Raw genomic sequence first — 23,797 nt, 5'->3', positions numbered from 1 at the left:
AAATTCATGTCAACATTTCCAACAGCAATCACTCTAAGAACATAGAAAAATATCACTCAAAGTAGCTTTGCACACCTAACATTTTCCTAAGAGAAAAAAATCAAGAGACATTCAATTTTATTTTATACTTTGTGTTAAAGAAACCCCTATTTTGTGACAATCTAAATTAAGTGTTATACTCATAAAATAGGTTTAAACTAGAAGGTGAAACAACATTTGGGTGAAAGGCAAATATCTTCATGAGTGAAGATATTTGACAGTCAGCAGAGATATCTGAAACAAAACTGGTGGAGGAAAAATAAGTTGATGTTCACACAGCTAAACTTAGATTGCACAAAATCAGCATATGGATTTGATATCATACAAAAATTGTCTGAAGCTGTTTAGTGCAACCAGTGGTAAGAAGTCACAGAAGTCGGAGGAAGGACGATCATTACACAATCTTTTTTTACGATGCATTTTAGCTAAAGACCACGCTTACATTCATAGTGGCCGCAGACCATTTTCAAGTTGTAGTTACATTGACAGACACCAGTTGGGTCTTTTCGCTGCTGTCAATCTGCTTTTTTTTCTCTTTTTTTTTTTGATCTAATATGCCTGAGACCTACTGAATATATTCAAATGGCTTTCAAACCACTGCTGTGCAGTGTGCTGCATTCAGAAAGCAAGAGTGGATAATAGGATTTTAATCTTCAGGTTTTAGCCCCATCCTGTGGAAGACATGCAGGAAAGGTTAATTAGCTCATTAAAAGCCCTCCCTAAGAGAGAAAAGCCGTTTTGCTATAGAAGCACAGGGAGACAGGATCCTTCAATTAACAATTAAAATGCAAAGGATAATAGCTCATAAATAATCACATTAGACTAAAAACGCTCACACTTTATTCCCAGTGTTTCAGGGGCTAACAGATTCCCCCCCTCTACTGTAATGCAACACACACACCAGCATACATTGTATGTTTTAAAGGGGAAGGAACAAGCGCTGACCAATTACTGGAAATCCCCAGTTGATCTGGCCGGTGCATAAAACATGTAGGACAAACTGAAACGAACATGTTGCCTTTGGAGTTCACAAAAATGTAGTTCTTAGGATTCGTTGCAGTTCACCAATAATCTACAGTGTTTTCTTGTTAGGTTGTTTCTTTCCTGCTCATTATTAATGACTTATTTATTCACATTACCAAATCTTGGAAATAAAATGCGGAAATTTTGTCTTGAATCACCGCAAATACATTCTCCACGTGAGCCAAGCTGATTACCATAGCAACCAGTTTTCTCTCAGTATTGCCACTTTGCACCAAGCATATCAATGTTAGTTGCTTAGTAATGACTAAAACTCATTTTGAGAGTTCCCATGTTGGCTAGAGTGAATCTTGGTAGATTTGAATATTTTCAGGAAATTAATTTATTTCAGTAATTCAACTTAAAGAAAGTTTAACTCATTTATATATTAATTAAAACTGAGTGATATTGAATCATTATAGCTTAAAACAATTAAAACCCCAAATTTAAATCTCAGAAATATGTTAAACTGCATACAAGCAGTTTAACATAGAACACAGAAGTCATATGAAATATAGGGATGACTGCTGAGTTGACTGTAGTCCAGTAGGTAGTTTTGACCCATTTCTGGTAGGCCACAAAGGGTCATTAACAAAAAAAAGCTTTTCAATGTTAGCTTATATGCATAAGAGAATATAAACTAATAGTTGAGAGGAAGGAAAAAAATGTTCAGAAAGTGAGGACTGCATTTCAATTCAGGGTCTCCAGAGGAACCACATAGATGCATCCAAGACCTGTTTCATAAGTGTTTCATTGGTTGTGTTAAGTCACTTCTAAACCAGATAACGCCAGAAGCACCTTACCTGGGCTGAGGTGAAAACAGAGGGGCCTGGTTTTCAGGTGAATGGGAAAGGCCTTTTCCCACAGAAAAAAAAGAAGTTAATTTTGCATTTCATTTCAAAATGATCATAGTCAGGATGGATTTTGGAAAGATACAGAATCCAAGTTGCTAGAGGTTCAGTGTGAAGTTTCCACGGTTGTTGATGGTTTACGGGGCCATGTCATCTGCTGAGTTTTGTTCATGGTGTTTTATGACGTCTAACTGGAACTTTTAGAGCACTGTATGCTTTCTTTTGCTCACAAGTTTCATGGAGATACAGATTCCTAGCTTTTTTTTTATTGAACCTGCTGTAACCTTTTATTTTTATTAGGTAAAGAAAGTCAATTTTAAAGTTTAAATTATGTGTAAGCCTTAAGCATCTAAATTAACATAAACACTTTTAAAATAATTGACAAATGGTATTACTTTTTTCATTTAAATTTAAGGAACAACCATACTTTTTGACAGGGTTCCAGCTCATTCAGATGGATCTGTATTTTGAAAGAGTCCAATTCTTGAGAAAGCAGCAGCTTCCTATCTCTAACAAAGAAGTAGTTTGACAGGATATAGGCTCTCAGCAAGTCACCTTATATTTCTCACCATTTCTTCGGTGTGAGCTATTGATAAATATGCAGCAGCTTCTCTTTATGTTAATGTGGAAGGCCAAATTTGAAGGTGCATATAAATATTTATCGTGAGAACGTTGTGAAATGCCAAGCTGCTGCATGTGTACATGACACTAAGGGGGGCTGGGGACACATCATTATATTCCTCAATGTATTCCTTGTAAAATGTAAGAACCCACACAAAGGAAGATTTGGTTAAATCTGAGCTGAAAGGTTCTGTGTATTAACAAAGATATTTACAGTACACCTCTACACACCACTCTAATTTACAAAATTAGACACGGACGTGTCAATTGTGTCTTGATCAATTTTCACAGGAACGCCACGGGGCCTTTTACAGTCAAACTTCTTTTAAAACTAGATCAGATGATTTCTGGTAAATTCAAAAGAACACACCATCAGATTCTTCTGTGGTTTCAGCACATCTTGCGACGTTAGCAACTACGCTCCGGCTCCATTCATAGAAAGGTCATATCACAGACATCCATTCATATGTGAAGCACAAGAAAACCCAAGAAGATATTACAATCTCCTTGACTCTTGAAATAGTGAAAATATTTTTAGCATATCAAATTTACAGAAAAGTAGAAAGAGTGAAATAAAAAATAAAAAAAACCCAAACAAAAGCATAAAATGTACATTCACTCCAAAAACCAATGAAGTTTCTTAAATCAGCTCTTCACCCCCTAACCCGCCGTCAGATGATGGTGACGCTGGCTGAGGCCTGAGCACTCTCCTCGTGGGCGTGGCTCTTCAGCAGGTCTTTCATGAACTGCTCCAAAGCATCAAAGTAGCCCTGACACTGCCACGTGTCGTTGTGCGTGCCCTCTGGAAAGATGGCCAGCCGCTTAGTCCGTGCAAGGGACAGCTCGTACAGTTGTTTCATCATAACCGGTGGGATGAGTTGGTCCGACAGACCCGACACAAACAGCGAAGGCATGCGGCACAGCGCCACCTGTCTGTAGGACAGGAACTGATTCTTATAGCACCAGAAGGGCAGCAGGCGCATTGGCAAGAACGAGAAGAGAGTTGCAGCCATGTGAGGGATGCTGAGAAAGGTGTTTTCAACGATGATGGCTGCTATGCGGTGAGGGTTCACTGACGCAAGACGCACAGCGACAGCGCCTCCTAATGAGCGACCAAAGAGTACCACTTTTGTTTTGTCCAGGTCGGGGCGTGTCATGACATAGTCCAAGGTTGCTTCGGCATCCAGGTACAGCCCATCTTCACATGGCTCTCCCTCGCTTTTTCCGTAGCCACGGTAATCCACCAGCACCACATTTGCTTTCAGATTGATCAGCATTAGAAGTGCGTTTGGCACTCTGTGACCAATATTACCTGCGTTGCCGTGGAAATAAAGGATTGTAGGAGGAGCAGAGGAAGTGGGGCTGCTCTGATTGGTGGATGTGACGCCAGAAGCAGAATCTCCTCCTGTGTAACGAAGGAGGATGAGGTTGAGCTTCACACCGTCCTTGGTGCGAATATACACATTCTCGTGCAGAATTCCTGCTGGCATGGGAACATACAGGCGAGAGGAGGAAGGTTGGTCGGGAAAGTAGAGAAGAACATCCTGAAATTTGTAGAGGATGCCGGCTACAGATGCGAGGATGAGAGCGAGGAGGAAAAAACCTCCATACAGGTGGAAAGTGAGGATGAGAGCCAAAAGTGAAACTCGGCAGGCACCCCAGGACCAGGATACTAGAGTCAGGGTGCACCGCTCCATTGCCCCCCACAGTCTCCAGGGCTTCTCCATGGCCGCACACGAGCTGGGTCAGAAAATACACAATCTGCAAATAGAAAAAGTCCATGAGAATCAGAAGAGGGAAAAACAATTGTTGAAATCTGTAAAGACCAAAAATGCAAAAAACACACAATTTCTCTTTCAAATAAATATTGCATATAAAGTAATAGGCATGGCAATGGATATGCTTATTATTTCTGGTAAGATAAATTTGAAAAGAAACACATAAAGGTACTTATGTAATGTTTTCTCAAAATATTAAATATAATTTTAAGATCAGAATTACACTCAAAAATATTAAACTTTAGAGAACACCTTTAAAACTTAAAATCTAAAAAATAATAGATTTTAAGTTGATAATAAGAGCAGCATGATGTGCCATATCACAAACAGTATCTGGATATTGTGAAGAAAAAGGACAGGAAAACATAAAATGTGAGCTACGCATAATCAGTATCATAATTGCACATGGTGTTGTGCAACCTAAAATAACATACATGGGAAATTAGGTCAAATTAATAACCTAAAAAAAACAAAAAAAACAACAACAAAAAAAACTTGGATGCTTATCAAACTGAAATTTAATCAAATATGAAAGAAACAGGCACCTAAAAATAAAATCAGGGAGTCATAAAAAACAAACAAGAAAAACCAAAGGGCACATTTTGTATAATATCACTACAAACATAGAGGACTGATGTATTATGTTAAATCTACATCCGTCTTGGTGTAATATGTTTAAATGTTTGCCAATCCATAGGAAACAAACATAACATACAATAAATAACGTAATGATAAAATTAATATGATGCTTATTGGATTGAGAAATGTTACAGAGCAAACTACAACTCCTTATCTATTACAGGGAGAGTCCCTGTATGAGATAATTTTTTTAAATAAAAAATGTGGCATTTAAGCAATTTAACACTCGGCCATTTTGACAAAATATAACATCAGCATTCTGAGACATAATAACAATACAAGAACGAAAAATGACTGAGCCCCACCCACAATGAAGACACTGTACAAGCTACTGTTAACCTGGGAAACCGTGATGAAGGCATACTGCGGTTGGATGTCTTCAGAGGTAGCTGTGCCGCTATGCACATAACGTCAAACGGCAACCTAACTCATTGTAAGTCGTGTTTCTAGTCTTTCACAAGGAACTCCCAAATCGATAAAGAAGATACTTCCATTAAATGTGAACTAAACCCCGTCAGAAATGTAACCATAAATGCAGACGAGTTAGCTGAGTGCCAAGAATGCTAACCAACTAAGCTATCTTTGGCAGCCACTGGCTGTTAGCACGGCTGGATGTAGCTTTTGAAGCTAGCTACCTAGCTGTCATCAAAGGGTGGACTAAGTAGCCAGCTACTCACCCTTCTCTCATTTTTAACGTCTCAGCTGGATGGATTGATTACAAAATAACGACACAAAGACGGCGAAGTAACTGTCATTCAGCTTTAGATCGGTTCACGAGTTTATAATTAATGCGGAAAGACAACTGAATGACACCTACTACCAGTAGAGATAGCTACACAGGTTAGCATTACTGGCGCAACCCCTATTCAGTTCCGTGTATGAAACTCAGTCCGTAAAGGAGTTCCGGAAGATATGTGATCGGTTTCCATTTAGAAATGCATAATTGGCGTTATCGCAGATGACAACCTTGACAAAAACTGATATAACACAATATTAAATGGTGGAGTTTAGAAAAATGTTGAAGAAATAAAAGCATGCAATTAACAATATGTGTACTTCTGTCTGTCTGTACTTCTCAAACTTTATCCACCAGATGTCGCTCTTGGAGAGAATATGGATTTCGAATATTTCTATCTCTGTCTGTCCATCCGTCCGTCCATGTTTCGATTCCTTTTGATTGTATACTTCCACATTGTGTGTGTTCTACATATTCCTTGTACAGATCTTTCACAGATCATTTTCCTACATAGCCATAATTATAACTGCATAGTTTGTTTAGGATACCCCATCCATTTATAATTTATTCCTGCTTGTACAGTTTTCCACTTATATTTTGTCAGTGCTGCACATTTTCACGTTTCAGTTGCCATTACTTTTCCAATTGTCTATATTTCGTGTGTTTCCCTTTACATGTTGCTGCAGACACAGTAAAAATGAATATATTCTGTTGTATTCTTGTCTGAAGAGTACGCTGTGTTTACACAAATATGACAAAATCAGCTAAGGCGGGTTTATTGAAGTTTTTCCCACTTCTTAGGCTGCTCCTTGGTTTTGTTGTGATTTGCATCGTAACACATTGTGTCACCTTGAAGTAGTCAGACTGATTTCATAAATTAGCACAGCTGTTGGCTAATCAGCCAAGTTTTCTTGATTTAGTTCTACAGTGACACGGAGGACAACATCGTAACCATGGATAGGCCAAAATTTGCAACAAACGTTATATGTAGTTTTATCATTGTGAAGCTTCTAGTTTGTGCATTCACATCTGGGAGGGGAAATGTAAACACGTGAAAGCAACCTATGACTCACTAACTGCAAGTGAGATATGCATCATTTTCAGATATTTCTTGAAGTGTAATCACACATATGACGCAGTGGATTATATACTATATACAGAGTAACAACACTGGCGGGTCACCTTTTTACAATTTCTAGTTCTTCAAATTTATTTTGAATTTGATGCCTGCAATATGTTCTGGGGAGGATGGGGTAAGTTTTGTCACTTTGTGAACAACAGTGTGAGCAAATATTCCAAAAGTTTAAAAACAACATTTCCCAATGTCCAATTTTAAATAATTTAGGGATTTCATCGTCTTCAGTCCATATTAGCATCAAAATATTCAGAGAATCTGGAGAAATCTTTGCAAGTAAGCGACAAGGCCAAAAATCAACATTGAATGCCCTGACCTTCGATCCCTCGGGAGTCACTGCAGTGTCACCATTGTCAGTGAACATTGCTACATCAACAAGTGCAAGTCAGAACTCCTCAATGCAAAGTGAAAGCCATGTATCAACAACACCCAGAAATGCTGTTGGCTTCTCTGGGCCCAAGTTCATCTGAGATCGACTGACACAAAATGGAAAAGTGTCCTGTGGTCTGACAAGTCCACATTTCAAATAATAATAATAATAAAAAAAAATCATGGGTGCCATATTCTACAGGCCAAAGAGGAGAAGGGCTGTCCAGACTGTCTTATCTGGACAGTGATTGTACAGGATTGTGTTAGTGCCCATGGCTGGAAGTAGGCAAGAAATCCACTGTGGTCAGAAGGAGATGGACATTAGGTGTGATGCTATCAGATGTTATTCCAAATACCTTGCTTGTAACAAGTGATGAATTACCACTGAACTAGTTTCTGTCTATTCTGCTCTAATCTTTGCCATCAACAGGACACTTTTGTCCACACAGCTGCTGCTCACTGGGCATTTTCTCTTTGTTTTCCTTTTTTTTCATTCCCTGTAAATTCAAGAGATGACTGAGTGTGAAAATTCCAGATCAGCTGTTTTTCCAAGTAATCAGATCTGCCAGTCTGGCACCAACGATCATGCTGGATTCAAAAGTCACATTAATACCATTTCTTTCCCTTTCAGATGCTTGGGTTTAAGCTTCACCAAGTTGTCTTTATCACATGTTGCTGTGATTGTCTGATTCCCCAACCGAGTTAACAAGCACGGGAACATGGACACCTAAAAAAGTGCCTGGTGAGTTTAAAAACTACACACTATTGTACTATTAAAAATGTATTAACCTAGAAAATATTTAATTTTAGAAAATACTTGCAGATCATGCTCCCACATTTCTTCTAATTCTTTAAAAAAAAAAATAAATTTAACTTTAATTTTAATAGATAGTTCCTTCCTCTTTGCTTTGCCTCTACATCACAGTTGCAATTAGAATGACTTACCTTGGAAACACAGGATTAAGAGCTAAAAGTGAGGGACAGGGGTAAAATAGGATTTAACCTTACTTTGCCATTTTGGAATGCAAACATATGTGCTATTTAGATGAGAAGTTAAATACAAAAATCTGAGCTATGGCATCATTTTGTAGCCAGTAGCCTTGTGCAGTAAGGAGCATTGTTTTTATTCATATAAATGCAGTAAACTGTATAGTGCAACATGTATCCACACACACACACACACACACATACTCATACTTGTCTCTTTGAATTATAGGCTGTGCTGCATTCTGATGGATTTGGTTTATAAGAGACTGACAGCTGGCAACTTCACTCTTTCTTACCTATGACTCAATTACCTTTGACATGGCAGTCAAAACATCTATTACGCACACACGTACACACCGACAATCTTCCACACAACCCCTCTCTGTGACTGCACTCCAGATCCCATGGCTCAATTACTTGAAATATAGCACCAAACAGCTGGAGGGCTTTAGCTCAATAACACAGCGTCAGAGCAGCTATATGACGGGGAGTCATTGTGATGACCTGGCAGGGAATATGCTACCACCAGGCTGACGGAAATACTTATCATTCACCTCACAGCGTGCTACCAGTGGCCACCCAGGGACGAAGTAGGCATTCCAAAAGGCAGCCATGTCTCCCTTTGATTATGTTAAAGGTTGAACCTGAACTACTGCTGGAGCGCTGATGTTTCAGTTTTGTCACAAGTGTTTTATGACCGATGCAGTGACGTTATTGCTGTTTATCATTCTTGCAGTCGTTGCCCCTTTTTTTTTTGTTCTGGTTATGGTTATCTGAAATAAGTCATTATTATGACCAGTAGAATGTGAATACAATGTCATACCAAAGGTGATGTTAGTATCTATGGCTACAATTCAGATATCTTGTCACCTTGGAGACAAAGCATTGATCTGAGTCAGAAAGGACGGGCACGCTGTGGCAACTTACTTTAAACAAAACACTTAAGAGACTGCAACTGTTGCCATTACATTATTTTCCCATTTAACTCTGAAGACATTTCCTCTTAACTCGTTGAGAATTTATTGTAATATAGTTAAAGACAACCTTAATTTGGAGTTCACATTTTTTTTTTAGCAATGTGTATTAAAGGTAGAGCGAAAGGAAGCTACCCTTACTTGGCACTATGTCCATGCGAAGCATGACCTACACAGTGTGACTGCCAGGAATAAATTAACTGGAAATCGCTGGATGTCTAAAGCAGCAATTAGGCAGCAGTGCTATGGCAGAGGAAGTAAATGTTTATTAAAGGCTACATTTCCCCCATTTCCCTTGCAGTAAGCCTTCTGTTGCATCTATGATGATATCTATCACTTTAATTGGCCGTCCTACAGTTTTGTGTCTTCATATGTTTATCCTGCGTGAAATATGGCAATCATCTTGCGATATCCAGGGTAATTACATGGGAACTGGGCATACTAATTGGATCGGACTGTAACATGAGGCTTTTGTGTAAAGATGGGAGACTTATAATAGACACCTGGTTGCTTTACATGCAGAAAATTCAAGTATTCTGAGAAAATTAGGCCATTTTAATGAAAGTAATCACATCTTAAGCATCTTTACAGTATGGATAATGTTAAACTGGTCATTATCCATCTTCTGGTATTTTATGCGCACTTTTTATCCTTTCCTGCCAGTAATCAAAAACAGCTGCCTATTTAATGGCTGTAAATTTGGCAGAAAGCTTTTGTCAGGAGACATTTTATCTAACTTTGCATGAAGATTGAAAGCAAAGTCAGTTGCTAGTTTGGCCCCAACTGATCTAGCAACTGTGTGCTAAAACCTCTGAGGTTACTAATAGTCCTTTTGAACTCAAGCACTCAAATCTCTAAACTGTGGCATCTCTTCTAATTCCCTTGCTGTAAATATTTCATGCAATTAATTAGTATGCTATATTCATTGTTGCACACACACACACACACACACACACACACACACACACACACACACACACATATATATATATACTTTTTTTTTCTTTTTTTCCATTGCTGAAATGAGTATAGTTCAGAACATAAACCACAAACCAGGAAAGGTTACACAACTTTTATTAACAAAACACATAATGTACAAGATGGACAGCAAGTGCATCAAAAATCAGATTCATAATAAGTAGCACACATACTCACTATTTTAGTACTTGGTATTACACAGGCGAGCTTCATTTCTTCATGCTTAGATGTAGTTAATTTAGATGCATAATCATACATCGGAAGTGTAAAGTATTAATAAAATAAACAAGTTACATGTTTTAAAGTAAATCTCCTGCATAGGTAAGATTAGGTAGGACACATACCTCTAGTAATTAGTAATCCATGTTTGATGTTTTAGTGTTTATAGAAATCAGTATTGTTTGGAACTGAAAAGTGCAATTACCTCACATTTGCACTTAAGTGCAGCAATTGAGATAATATGTATTTTCCAGCACTCACTAACCACCACCTATCATTAGACTCAATCTTAACCTCAGTTACCGTACCATGCTTCATTTGTCGACTTGCATGGAACTCTTCATCTTGGGAAGAAAACTACAAACGTCCACCTTTACAATGCACATTCTCCATTTAACAGAGGCACAGCCATAAACTAACACTATAGCAGAAGTTCAGCATCAACAGCTGTCATTGGACTATTTGTGAAACCGCATGCAAAGACTCACAGAGTACTGAAGCCGTATTCTTTGAAAAATGCTGTCACATTCACGTAAAGTCAAAGGTACAAAACGATGAGGTTGATATTAGGGCACAACGGTTCACAAAGGATATCCCTATCCACTCAAAGAGTAAATTCACTCAATTTAGAGGAAGCTTAGTCACTTTGTGAAGGTCAGTTAGACAATGTGTGGTTATTTGAGTTGCTTTGGAAGATCTCTTCTGACACCGCTGATTCCAGAGGACATGTAGAGTCTGGTCTCCAGTAGAAACGGAAGGGTTGTGGTCCGGATTAAAGGTTGCTGTTTCATCCGGTGAGGACTGAAAGGTCATCTTTCATTTCTCATTTAATAAGTAGATGTGTTTGTGCTGAGGAGTGTGGGTTCCAAGGTCTGGGTGTGTTGGTATACAGTCCATGTACTGAAATTGAAGACGGGCTGAAAAGCCAAAACTGAGTACTCTTGTACAATTAAAGATGCAAATGTAATGAAAGATAAATTTGAGTGTATTTTCAATGCGAACCAGAAGAAAGGAAGGAACTCATAAAAGTAGTAGAAAGATGTCATGATTTGTCAGTGTGTCAGCAAACCATGCTGACATACGTGACTTGCTTGAAAAACACATATGGTGGCTATCTACTGGCATATTTTAGTCACTCCAGCCTTATCAAATAGAAATTCACTTAATTGTCTCAATCGGATCTTTAGTTTCCATCAGATTGTAAAGAAGCCGCTCTCCAGTGGGTAATATTTCTTCGTAAGATGTGAACGACTTTCTTTTTTGTGGTTCATTTACTAAAAAATAAATAATTAAAGATGGGACACTGTACTTGATAGAGATTTTTGGTATTATCATTTTGTTATTACTTTCAGTCTAATGTTATTGTGAAAGTGTTTCTTCCTTATGTGTGTATAAACTGACCTGGAGGTTACGACTGCCTTTTGGTATTATCATTTTGTTATTAATTTAGTTCATATTCAGTCTAATGTTAATCAGTATTATTGTGATTTTTAGTTTAAAGTGTTCTCTTATGTGTGTATAAACTGACCTGGAGGTTACGACTGACCGTTTCATCTTCGTGTGAGACAGTTAACTCTGTGTTTCCCAGACCTTAATTCTTATCAACCAGAATACCTCCTAACTGCCTGTGAGCAGTCGTATTTTGTCTCTTGTTTATCCTCCCTCTTTGTTGACAGTTTGACCTAGAGCTGAACTGGGCTCAGACCGTAGATCAGATATCACACCTGGCTGGTTTGTTTAGGTTAAATGTTTTACGACCTCTGTTGTTTTTTTTTCTGGCTGTTCTGCTTGACAATAAAACAGGGGCTCGCGTGGAAGGAGATCAGAATTCTCTGTGAACGGCTGATGAGGTTGTTGATGGAGAGTTCTTTTGCAAAAGCTTTGTCTATGAAATTCATATACGTTGTCTGTGGTCTTTTTATATAGGTTCGAGAAAAAGTACCTATCAGTACTGAACACCTCAAGCGACTATTCTGCATTAACCAATTTTAGAATTGGGTTTTGAAGCACTGTTCAGAAAAACCGAGCTCTACAAGAGAGAGATGGATATAATACAAATCTCTTGTGGAGATGAGATGAGAAGCATAGTGACAAGTTTGTTTAGCACCGAAGGGCAGAAATGTGTAAAATGTCTTCTTGTTTTTATGGTGAGCTTAAGACCCAATTTAAGTTTGAAAAGTTTTCATTATACAAGAATCAGGTCCAAGGTCAGCTGACTTTAGGTTATCCAACTGTAAAAAACTGGAATATTGCCTGAAGATGAAGGTGGAGAGATAGGAAAGGAAAAGGGGAAAAAAAAACATGTACTTGTGTAGAAGGGCTTTATGGGGCAAAAAGGAAAGTCACTGCCATTTACCTTTCCTTTACACACTTAGTAAAATGGTTTTAAGATGCATTAAAAATTTCACTGGACTATTTAAAAAGCTTTTATTGCCAGATGGTTGAAGAATGTAAGGAAATGCCTTGAAAAATCATCCAAATATTTAAGAATTTATTGGCTCATGTTCATGAGATGCAGTGAACTTTGCTTGCAGGGTTGTTACAGTATTAAAACTCGATATCGATGCCAACAAACATTTGTTTGATACATATTCTGAAGAAAAATATGTATTTCTATTTCAAAACAAAAAATATGATTATGTACAATGTGACGAAATGCGCAAAACCAACAACTGGGAGGCATTTCAGCCCATGTTTAAATAATATATAATTTAAAAGTGTAAATTCTGTATCTCAAAGATTAATAAACAAGGTAGAACTTTGAATAAATCGTGTTATCCTTTTTGGAAGGGTATACTTTTGATTCAGTTGTGCAATTATTTTATTTTATTGTATTATAGTTGCTTATCTTTAGCGGGCCACTGTGTGATTCCATTTGCCTGTCAATTTGCCATTGGCATCATTAACTTTTAATATTGAGGGACAAATGAAATATTACTCTATAAAATAATAGGTAAAATGGTTTTGGTGCATGCAAAACATATTTTTAAACCGTGGGTTGCGACAGGTTCCTGCTTTTTCTGGTCTAATCGTCAACTTCTGTTTGGCTCCACTATAACCTTTTATATTATGAGTTACATTAACCTCCAATGCCTTTATGACTAAACTGAGGCGTAATGGAAGGGGTGCTGTGGTTTGTTTTATTGCTTCGCTTTAGAAGCTGTTAAAGCCATCACTTGATTAACAGAGCATGTTCAGGACGGAGCACTGCATGGTCAAAATGGAGAGCTGTGGAGATCAGACCAAAAGAGCACCATCCTCGGGGTGTCCTTGTCTGTGAGGCTAATATTTAGACAGTTAGCATTAGCTTATGTCATCTGGGAGGTTAACTTCTTCACTGCTTCGGATACAGGAGCTTTATCGATTTTTTTTAAGTTGCTCTCAAATATCCGTGTCACTTAGTGTTAGCGCAGGTAGCATGTGGCATCTGACATTTTCTTTCTTTTTTTTTTTTTTATTTGCCTCAGAGGAAAAGTGCCTCCAAAATGGTTGGGTTTAAATATTCTAGACTTCAGTGATATCCAGGGATTAGCAAGAAATGTTATGTGGTCAGAGATCCACCTTCCTTTATCTTTTAGCCTTTCCTTCTGTAGTAAAACAGAACAACAACTTTGGCTCTGCTAACCTTTCAGTTTATCGCAGTCTCCTCCACTCATCTTATTACCTTTTTCTACAATGTTCCTCTGTCCTACTCACACAATCGCAGGTACTTACTACCAAGCACCAGCCCCCCCCCACCGCCACCCAGAGGCCCATACAATGAGAACTTAATGAAAAGGTACTTTACACAGGCAGCTTTGCACTGGGGAGACACCTTTAACTGCCACTGGTAATGGCAGGAATTAACAGAGAGCAGCTCGTTCTGGGTCTTCGTGCATGCGTGTGTGCGTGAACATGCACTTCCTGATGACTGTTTGCAATGTTTGCTTAAGTGAGTCATTGAGATTTTGTCCTATATTGCGTGTGCATGTGCTAGTTCACCACCCAGCAATATACAGCAGCAGTTCATCTGGTTGATTTATCTCTCCCAGGCCACTGTGCTCCGGATCCTATCTTGATTACAGTGCATCACTGCAGCCAAAGCCATGGCCCCCCTGCGACCCCATAAATTAGCCCCACTCTGTGATGGGGCCTCTCAAAGTCAGATGATACCAATCCATTTGAGATGATTGATTTAACTACAGACATAACTTCAGCATATCATTTATGCTACCCGGAGTTCGGCCTTCGAATCGAAATTCACAGTGGTGCGATGCATTATAGCTCGGTTGAGAACAGGGGCCGCCAGTGAGAATGGATGTCGTCCCATAAATCACTGTTAACGGGAGGTTTTGATGGTTATGGAAATTGTTCACACCTTGACAGAAAAAGGTAGCCGAGCATACCTGTCTCTTTCTTATTTTCCTATCAGGCTGAAACTGTCTTATGGAGGTAAAACACGGCAACGTTCTTCAATCCTAGTTTTATGCTGAGGCACAGTAGACAGAGACGACACAGAATGTATCGCTTTTGACCTTTTGCTGAACTTTACTCTGTCTTTGGTAGAAATTTGCAGTCTTGCAGTGAGGAGAGAAGGAAGGGGACATGTCCAAGTGAGGAAAGGGAATGGTCTTCAGATTGACAGCAAAGTTGCGACTAAATGTGTGAGAAAGAGAGAGCGTCCCTGACATCAAAAGCTTATTTCAAAGATCACATTTGCAGAGCCGCAAATGGGCAGATAATGCAATTTACAGTGACACTACCCTTACATTTAACCCTGTCGTAATGGCATTTGGAGCGGAGAGGGAGAGAAAGATATGCAATTGTTGCTAATTGAGTAATTCCTAGGATTTTGCATCGCCCAGAGAAACACAGATGCTGTGATCAGAAGAAGAGAGTGCAACAACTAGGGGTTGGGTGGTGGAGGGGGTTCGATTTGCACGTGGCTCGTAGACTGCAGAGTGTTTCTGCAAAGTCATCTGAGGTCAGTCAGTCACTATGATGAGAGAGAAGATGCAGAGCAATGGCTCAGTACAGAAAATCATCATGCAAGCCTGGACTTTAGATAATGAATAACTCTGAGCTTTGTTTACTAACAGATGGACTGCATGGAAGGCTAGATTACTGCAATGGAGATTACATTCTGGTTTTGATATTAAAGCGTGTAACCACTCCCCATTGGAATCTCAGATGTAAAGACAAACAAGCGGTCGATTTCTGCATATTTTGGACATGTTCCTGTTCTAAAACACCTCAATCTGAAGGTTGGATTAACTTCATAGTACACAGTCAAGTTCTGCGTGCGGGACTTACGGACTGATTTTGGATACTTCATAATGAAACCACAAAGAGATGGCTCCAACAAATTAGTGAACCTCAATGTGTTTGATCAAGCAATGCGGTATTAAATATAACTGGCCTCTAAGTTGACCAATTTAGAATTTTGTTTGATGTCCCGTGCTGTAAATTGTGACAAATGCATTGACATAAGCAGCAAGAAAGAATCATTTCAATGAATTAAAACAGATGTACCCCATGGCCAAGTTTTTGTCTAATTTCTTTTCAGCGTATAGATATGATTTAAACCAACTGTTGAAGATCCTCCTAGGAAGGGGTGTCACCAATTAGCTGTGGCTATAAACACAAAAAATGTGTCTTGTGCAGTTATACAGGTATATGATGATGACCCTGTTTTATTATGGCAAGGACATCATATCCATTACAACACATCTGCTGCATTTGAAGTCTATCGTAGCATATTTTGATGTCATGTCTCATGTTGAATGTAAACACAACTGTGTCGATTTGTAATAAATATAAAACTCTGGACTAGGCACCAGCTTTAAGAATTAGCATACACCACAATTAGCAAAGTGTTCAGTTGCAACAGACGTGAAAATAAATTGAATAAAATGAAAGCGGATTTTGCTTTCTAACTAACAGCACACCAGCAAGTATCTCATTTAATGAAATTATCCAATGATCTTGTATGTTTGAATGCATTAATTTATTTCAGACTGCAAATACCTTGACGTCATGATTGATGAAACACTCTTTTTTTTATTTTTAATTTTCATATTTACCAACTGTTAAACCAAAATCAAGGGTTGATTTCTTTTTAAGAGCAGAACTTGCTTTTGCTGTCAGTGCCAGTAAACACCTCGCTGCTGCCAGTTTCCTTCCTGTGCTTCTGCCAGCTGTCTGACACTGTTGGACACAGTGCCTTGAGTTTCATAACAGTACGTAAGTCTCCAACACATCAGTGCATGTTGTATATTTTGGCCAGCTGGACATTTTTGTCCATGCACAGATATTTCCGTTACAGACGTTTTATGTCAGTACTTTGGCTAATCAGAGTTTTGCATTTTCTGCCCCCTTATTCTGGAACGTTCTACAGCAAGACCACAAACTCTGAAATCGAAGCTCTGTCTGAGATTTTAAGCACCTTTTTAAGACCCTCAGATAATGGAGACTTGTTGTTGCTTTTAGTGGTTTTGGTATCCGTTGTCTTATTTGTGTTGCATTAGCTTTGTTTTAGTGTTATTTGTGTGAACAGGTTCTACTTGAAAATGAGATTAATTGTGGTCTCAGTGAGGCTGACCTGTACAAATAAAGATTTACAGTAGTCAGATGCTGTTATTTATTTTGTTTGTGATTTTATGGCAAAAATCACTGTGCTAATTATCTGGGTAGATGGTGACTACATGATAAGACATGATCAGTGGTTGATAAATAGAAACTTTAACTCAATGGCAATTGGGAATTGTAAAAAGCTACTTTTCTAGCCTTCCACATTTCTAACCAAGACTGCTGAAATATGATTTTATTTGCCCCTTACCTATCTTAGAACTCCACAAAATATGTTTCCTTTTCAAAATGTTTTAATTACAGAAATGTAGGAAGAAAATGAAAAAAAAAAGACAGAATAAGACAAAACCTTGTCAGTGGTGAAGTTGTCGTCTCAGAGAATCGTGGGTTCAAATCTTGACTTTTTGAAATTTCAATGTTGTTTCCTTTCTCTTTGCATTGTAGCAGTGATGGGCTACAAATTGCTCACTTCCCAAACGTCATCCTAACATATGCTAGGTAGTTACGTGAATATTGAGCGTTTGACTCCTGAAAGATTAAAGGTGAAATAATTTCAGCTCTAGAAACTCATAATGCTATTCATATTCCATGTTATCCAGGATTTAACTCCACTTCTGTCTCTTCAAAGGCTGAAATATGCCTTTTTTTTTTTTTTGGTACTTTTTTTGTTGGATCCAGGGGACAACATCTCTCTTTCATCAGACTGCGCTTTTTTTCTGACAGCACAGATTAGTGAGAGGGAAATGCATTTAGAGATGTCAGGCTCATTATCTGCTGCTCACTCTGAGGCTTAGCCATGCTTTTGCAACAATAAATGGTTCATCCAAGGTCTTCTATGTTTTTTTTTTTTTTTTTTTTTTTCTCTAACGCATTTAGCTAATAAAAAATTATGTACACTCACAGCACACAATGGATATTGAATTCAAACGATGCCAGCAGGTCTGTGCAGGTGAGGAGGACCAGCTAGTTTAAATCGGTTTGATTTTAGTCAAGTTAATCTGTATTAAATCTCAACAGAAAAAGCGAGCAGGTGAGAAAGAATTCGGAAACGGAGAACAAAAGAGGTACACCGGGTCCAGCTTGAGTTGCTGTTGACAGGCTTGGTGACATAAACAATTTGGGAGGGCCTGAGCTTTCTCAGCTGGAGTGCAGAGCCTGAGTATTAGCCCTGCAGCTCATGTAAAGTCTGCCTTCTGTTGTTTACTCTCAGGCTGACTACGAGTTTAGGATGTTTTCTGAAATGTGTACAGATACCAAACAAATCTGCTTTGCTTCATTGTGAAAGCTTCTGTGAATGGCAAAAATGTTCTTTAAGGTGTTCCTTGTTGTTAAATTATGTTTGCCTGAGTTACAGGATGTATTATAGCTATCTTCATGTCATTTTATTTCTGCACCTTTATTTAAGAGTAAACTTGAGGTAACTTAGCAAAATAACTTACATTTAAGGAAGCCTGGTAAAGAATGATATGGAAATTTCACCCAAAGGTAAAGTGTTTTCATGTCGTATGTCTAGTATATGAACAGATAACAGCATCACATAAAACATGCCTGTCAAAAAGGGGCTGATATGAGTATGAAACGGGGTGAAAAGTTAAACAATCCCAGATGGGTGCCACCTTCTATGCAGCAAGAGAAATGATACATTTCAATTCAAACAAACTTTGCCTAGAAAAACAAAACAAAACAAAACAAACAAAAAAAAAAACCTTTGTAATCTGCCGTGACATATACAAAAACAAAAACATAATGGAGAAATAGTAACATGAACAGCAATGTGGAGTAATGCAGAAATAGTTTCTGACGGTACTTTATTATGCACGATCTCAAAGAATTACAAAATAATTATAGAATAATAATCTAATCAAAAATCTGAAAGTGAGGAGCCGGTGGGAGTAGATAAAAACAAGATAAAAATAAATAAATAAATAAATAAATAAATAAATAAATAAAATAAAGGGATCAACTTAATAGTTTTACAAGGAGGAACAGGAGATTTTTGTGTGGGGATCATTCTGCAGGAAAACTAATAAATATTTACACTATTCCCCTCTCATATTTGGATTACAGTGGGAATTCATAGAGTACAGAGTAGGAGATCCACAAGACCTGTGTAGATTCCTGATCTTCACCAATTCAAATTACACCAATTGAAGTCTTAGAACCAAACTCTATCTATTTGTATTTTCTATTGCCCTTAATCTACTATTAAACTTAAAATATTAATAATAAACTCATAGTGTTGAAAGATGGTTCCGCACTAAGTGCTTTCGACCTGGTCTTTGTATTCTGTAGGTTACACACTTATAAGCTGTGTTACCTTTCTGACAGGTATTTTCTTTGAAGCTGCAGTCTGGATGAATACAGATATCCAGAAAGAAGAGTGGGAATATGTGATAAGCCAGGAATTCAATATCCTGATGGGAACGGAAATCTGTGATGATGAGCCACTGAAAGATTTTAGAGCGTTTTTTTTGTTTTATTATTATTATTATTTTAATGGCAATCCGGTGTGCTAATTGATCAGAGAGAGAGTAAAACCCCCTTGTCTGCAGAAAGGCAGCACAAAGGGAGTGGGGGAGGTTCATGCGCAAAATTGCATCTAAATCTTGACTGAAATTCGACATGAGCCAAATTATAGACGGCTCAAAAAGGAGAAAAATCAGCTGGAGGCAGTAATAGAAGGAAGAACAAACATCCACCTATTTGGACGAAACTAGAGAACCAGGAGAGGAGCAAGTGAGGAACACTGGATCCATCTTGGATCGCTGTTGACAGCATGATGACATGTTCAGCTTTAAATGACAAGATCTTATTAAAAAAAATAAATAAAAAAGACTTGTGTGATCACCGTGAGAGGGTTTTAGTCTCACATGATGATCAAAATAATTAAATCAGTATAAAAGCAATATTCTTCAGTGGATCTTATTTCAGATTTTCATTGCCAGTTTGCAACATCCAAGGCAGGGCAATGAGCCTGGGTGGAGGGTGTGTGTCTCTTTCAGCCAATCAGAGAGTGATGTGGCTGTGTTTCCCCACCTCCCCCCCCTCTTCATGCCAGACTGATGAAGGCCAAACAAGGAGAGAGAGAGAGGGAGGAGAAAAGAAAGATGGCCTGAAGATTTTAATTAGAAGAGAAAAAAAACAGTCAAATCAGGGTCAAGGAGATTTGAAAAGGAATGTTTCAGATAGCGGCTGTAGGAAAGGAATGGGCAACGCTGAGAAAATATAATGAATTGTAAGGGTTGTTCAATTAGTCAAATTTATATTCCATTTCTGATTTTGACTCCAAACAGCCAAAAAATGGGCTAAACATCAAAAAAGTATAATCATAAAAATGTATTGAAAGTGAAAAAAACCCATTGAGAACAATGATAATTATTATGTACTACTCTATTTACTCATAGCTCTACAGCCCTGTGACAAATATAAGGTTAGGGAAGAATGAGAAGAAAAAAATGACATTGATTTTCCTTTTTCGTGACGATTTTAGTAGGTAGGTGAATAATTTGCAAAGTGAACATGTCGAGACTGAGATGATTCTTCCCTTTTCTTGTTCTATTTCTGTGTGAAACTACTGGGTCCAGGCTCGCAGCCACCTCTACGCTCCCCCCCCCCAAGCTGGAAAGCTTTTGGGAATGTAGTAAAAATGAAAGAAAGAAAAGATCAAAGTGCTTAAAAGTCTCAAGGAAATGCAAATGTCTTTTTTGCTGAAGCATCAGTACTGTATCAGTTTCAGTTTATGTTTGAATTGCAAAATCAAGACAGATTGTGTATGCTTTATTGTTTAAACTACATAAAAAATATCTAAGTAGATACTAAAAACGCTCATGCTGTTTATTTGATCATTTCAAATTTTTGACATAATCCTTGTCTGACTTACAAAGGTGTTTTTTTTTTGTTTTTTTGTTTTTTTACAAATCACACAATTCTGTAAAGACAAATGCAGACATTGCTTACAAAAAAGTATAGTGAACTGTGCAAATGATTGTTTTATGTAACAATAGGTGTAGCACTACAGTGACACAAGATAATCAATTCTACACATGCCGCATCAGAGAGAACACACACATTGCATGGATAGTGGATGAGTCATGTCTGCCAGCCCCTACTGTTCTTGTGATGGCTCGAGATTTAAGGGCTCGCTATCTGCATTCATCTCACAGATGCAACCCCCCCCCTCACCCCTTCCTCCACCCCTTTCCGTCTCTCTGCTCGCTCTCTCTTTCTTGCTGTTGCACAACTTGTGTTTCCCTCACACACACATAACAGGTAGAAAACACTGAACGAGCGTGTGTACGTGTGAAAGCTGACAACTCTCCATATGTTGTGCGTGGCTGCCACTGTCAGGATCTGATATAAGTCAAAAGATATGGAAATTATTTTATGATAATCCAGTCTATCTCTGTATTTCCCAACAGAGAAGGGTGAGACAAATCCACCGATCCACACATCTGAATACCAGCACAAACACAAAAAAGTCACATTCAGGGTCAAATACAAAGTATTCGCTGTGCAATTGTGCAGTTAAAGGACAAAAATTAGACAATTTCTGTCAAAGTAGGACATCAATTCCTATGAGGCATAATCACAGCATTATGCAGTGACATAATGCGTGCGAGAAAGAGTGCTGAATGAGCATCGGAGCTTTCTTAGCAGTGACACAACAACGCTGTCCAAAGCAGCATCTTTATTTTCACTTCTGAACACTGGCGGTAAACATCCACAAGCACAAAACATCAATCAAGCTGAACCTCCGTGTAACATCTTGGCTGTGGACATGATCTCTTTCAGCAACTTTAGCTGGTTTGAACATAATACAATGCAAGCTGCTGCCTTGAAGCAAAAAAATAAAATAAAAATCAGGTTCAAATCCATGCTGTCATATTTCTGCATGGAGTTTGCATTTCCTCCATGAGCATGCGTTGTTTTCCCTGACTACTCCTCCTCTTCGTTGTTTTTGTCGTACAGTCCAAAGACACACATGGTTGGCGAAATCTTCTCTATATTGTGAATGTCTTTAGACAACTGTTGTTTGTTGATGTTGCCCTTGATGGAGTGGTGATGATGTGCCACTGAAGGAAGACAAACCCCCCAAACCTCTCTCCTTCATGTACGGATTCTCAGGGAAATAACATATAGCTGGATAAAATATTGCAAATAATCCAGCTGCATTTTTTTAGAGACAGGAGGGTTAACTTCACTGTAGTAGGTGAGATATCAGTGGTGCTGGAAGTTTGTCAAGTACAACTATTATTTTTTAATAAGTTTGTGAGTCATATTTGGCTAATCTAAGATTCTTTGGAGTGGTGTTGGACTCCACCAGATGGTTCCCATGCAAGCTGGAGTTTTTTTGTTTTTTTTTGAAAGTGTGGAAATATAGTGAATAGATAAATTGAAGAACGGAAAAGCGTTGATATCCTAAACTTATTCTCTTTCCTGTTTTCTCATTCTCTCTTTGTCTGGCCTCACTAACTGTGAAAAGCTCACACAGAAGCTTACATATTTTGGATTCTGTGCTCTTCTTTCTCTTCTTCCAGACAACAGGACCTTGATTTTCAAATGAAATGGAAATTTGACTTTTCACTGAAAAGAGGTTTTTGGACCTTTGAGCCAAATTCCAGTCCGTTCTCTCATTAACCCCAGGCAGGGCGCTTCTGATGTCGTCTTTTGACTTGCGTAACACAACTCCAAATGACAATTTGCAACAAATGAAGCCTTTGTCCTGGATATATCTGTGTGTTGTAACTCCTGAAGCTCTTAATGGTAGTCCTCCTTATTATATTGGCCATAACACAGAACTTTGAGCCTTTTTTAGTAGTATGAATAATACACATTTATATAAATAAACAAATAAATTCTTTGAAATTCTCCCCTCTGGTTTTATTTAGTCTTCTATGTGAGATTTGCCTCTTGATTGAAATTAAAATACTTTTCAATAATTATTTTAGTTATTAACTAAAGTCGAGAGTTTAAATAAAAAAAGTTAAAAAAAATAATAATTTGAGCACAATTCTCTACAGTTGTAAATTCATATAAAAATAAATAAATAATAAGTATGCACATTATAAAGGACTTTTTGGCCAGGTAGCAGGTAATCTGGAGGGTTGGGCACCACCTCTGTATATCCCCCACCCACGGTGGCGCCACTTATCCGATATGTTTCCAAGCCCAATATATTGACACCCTGAGTTTGACATATACTTTTCAAGTCAAGCACGAAATGCTTTTACTCATGCTGCCCCAAAGTACCTGATGTCCCACTGTGTCTGGATATGTGTCAAAAGTAATCTTTTAACTGCAGTGTTATGAATGGATTTGCGTTGTACCCTGCACCAAAGAGCAAAATCTCGTTATAAGTGTGTGCTAGTTCTTGCCATATCAAAACAGTTAAATACCACTCTAAATATCACAGCGTGTTGCCAAAAAAAACACACACAAAAAAACAGCGTTTACCACCTTTCGGTGTCTGCGGTCTCTCCCCCAGCCTCTGCGTTTGTGTGGTTCGCATACAGGTAATAAGCTGCTCCGCCACTGCGCAACGATGGAGCTATCACAACGATGGAGATGACGCAAACAGACTCAGCTCTCCGAAAAAGTGTTTCAAGACGAACATGGCGGCAACTTAACCGAGGTCCAAGATGACAGTGGCCACCGGGAGAACCGATTCGAGGCTTTCCGAGAAACCCGTCTACCTGCGTCGAGGGGGCTGCTGGCTCTCCTTTAAGTGAATCTGCGGATCGAGCGGTGGCAGACGCGCAGCATCAGCACCGAGAGGCTCGCAACAGCTGGTCTCCCTTGCGCGCCCCCCTGACAAGCGAACAAGCCCGGAGAGGGGACGTCAGGGAAGAGGTGGGGGTATGCGGTCAAAAAGGACGCCGTTCCCC

At 38.5% G+C, this 23,797-nt stretch overlaps 1 protein-coding gene across 4 annotated transcripts; it reads right to left on the bottom strand.

Annotated features, from left to right (window-relative positions):
- Window positions 1-574: 574 nt before the first annotated feature.
- On the bottom strand, window positions 575-23,450 carry abhd13 (abhydrolase domain containing 13). 4 transcript variants are annotated; one of them, XM_015052850.1, is made up of 2 exons: window positions 5,626-5,849; window positions 575-4,292 (listed from the first exon to the last, which is right to left on the bottom strand). In XM_015052850.1, the coding sequence occupies exon 2, from the start codon at window positions 4,256-4,258 to the stop codon at window positions 3,203-3,205; it is 1,056 nt and encodes a 351-aa protein (XP_014908336.1). In that variant the 5' UTR covers window positions 4,259-4,292; window positions 5,626-5,849; the 3' UTR covers window positions 575-3,202. The 4 variants fall into 4 exon arrangements, with proteins under 4 accessions (XP_014908336.1, XP_014908338.1, XP_014908339.1 ...); XM_015052852.1 differs by lacking the exon at window positions 5,626-5,849 and adding an exon at window positions 5,288-5,576; XM_015052853.1 differs by lacking the exon at window positions 5,626-5,849 and adding an exon at window positions 5,254-5,275.
- Between the last annotated feature and the right edge of the window lie 347 nt (window positions 23,451-23,797).

Source organism: Poecilia latipinna, unplaced genomic scaffold (assembly GCF_001443285.1).
Source record: "Poecilia latipinna isolate Pla-1442-1.1 unplaced genomic scaffold, P_latipinna-1.0 Scaffold1140, whole genome shotgun sequence".
Lineage (NCBI taxonomy): Eukaryota > Metazoa > Chordata > Actinopteri > Cyprinodontiformes > Poeciliidae > Poecilia > Poecilia latipinna.
The sequence above is the reverse complement of the archived record's forward strand: the minus strand, read 5'-3'. Positions and strand labels throughout refer to the sequence as shown.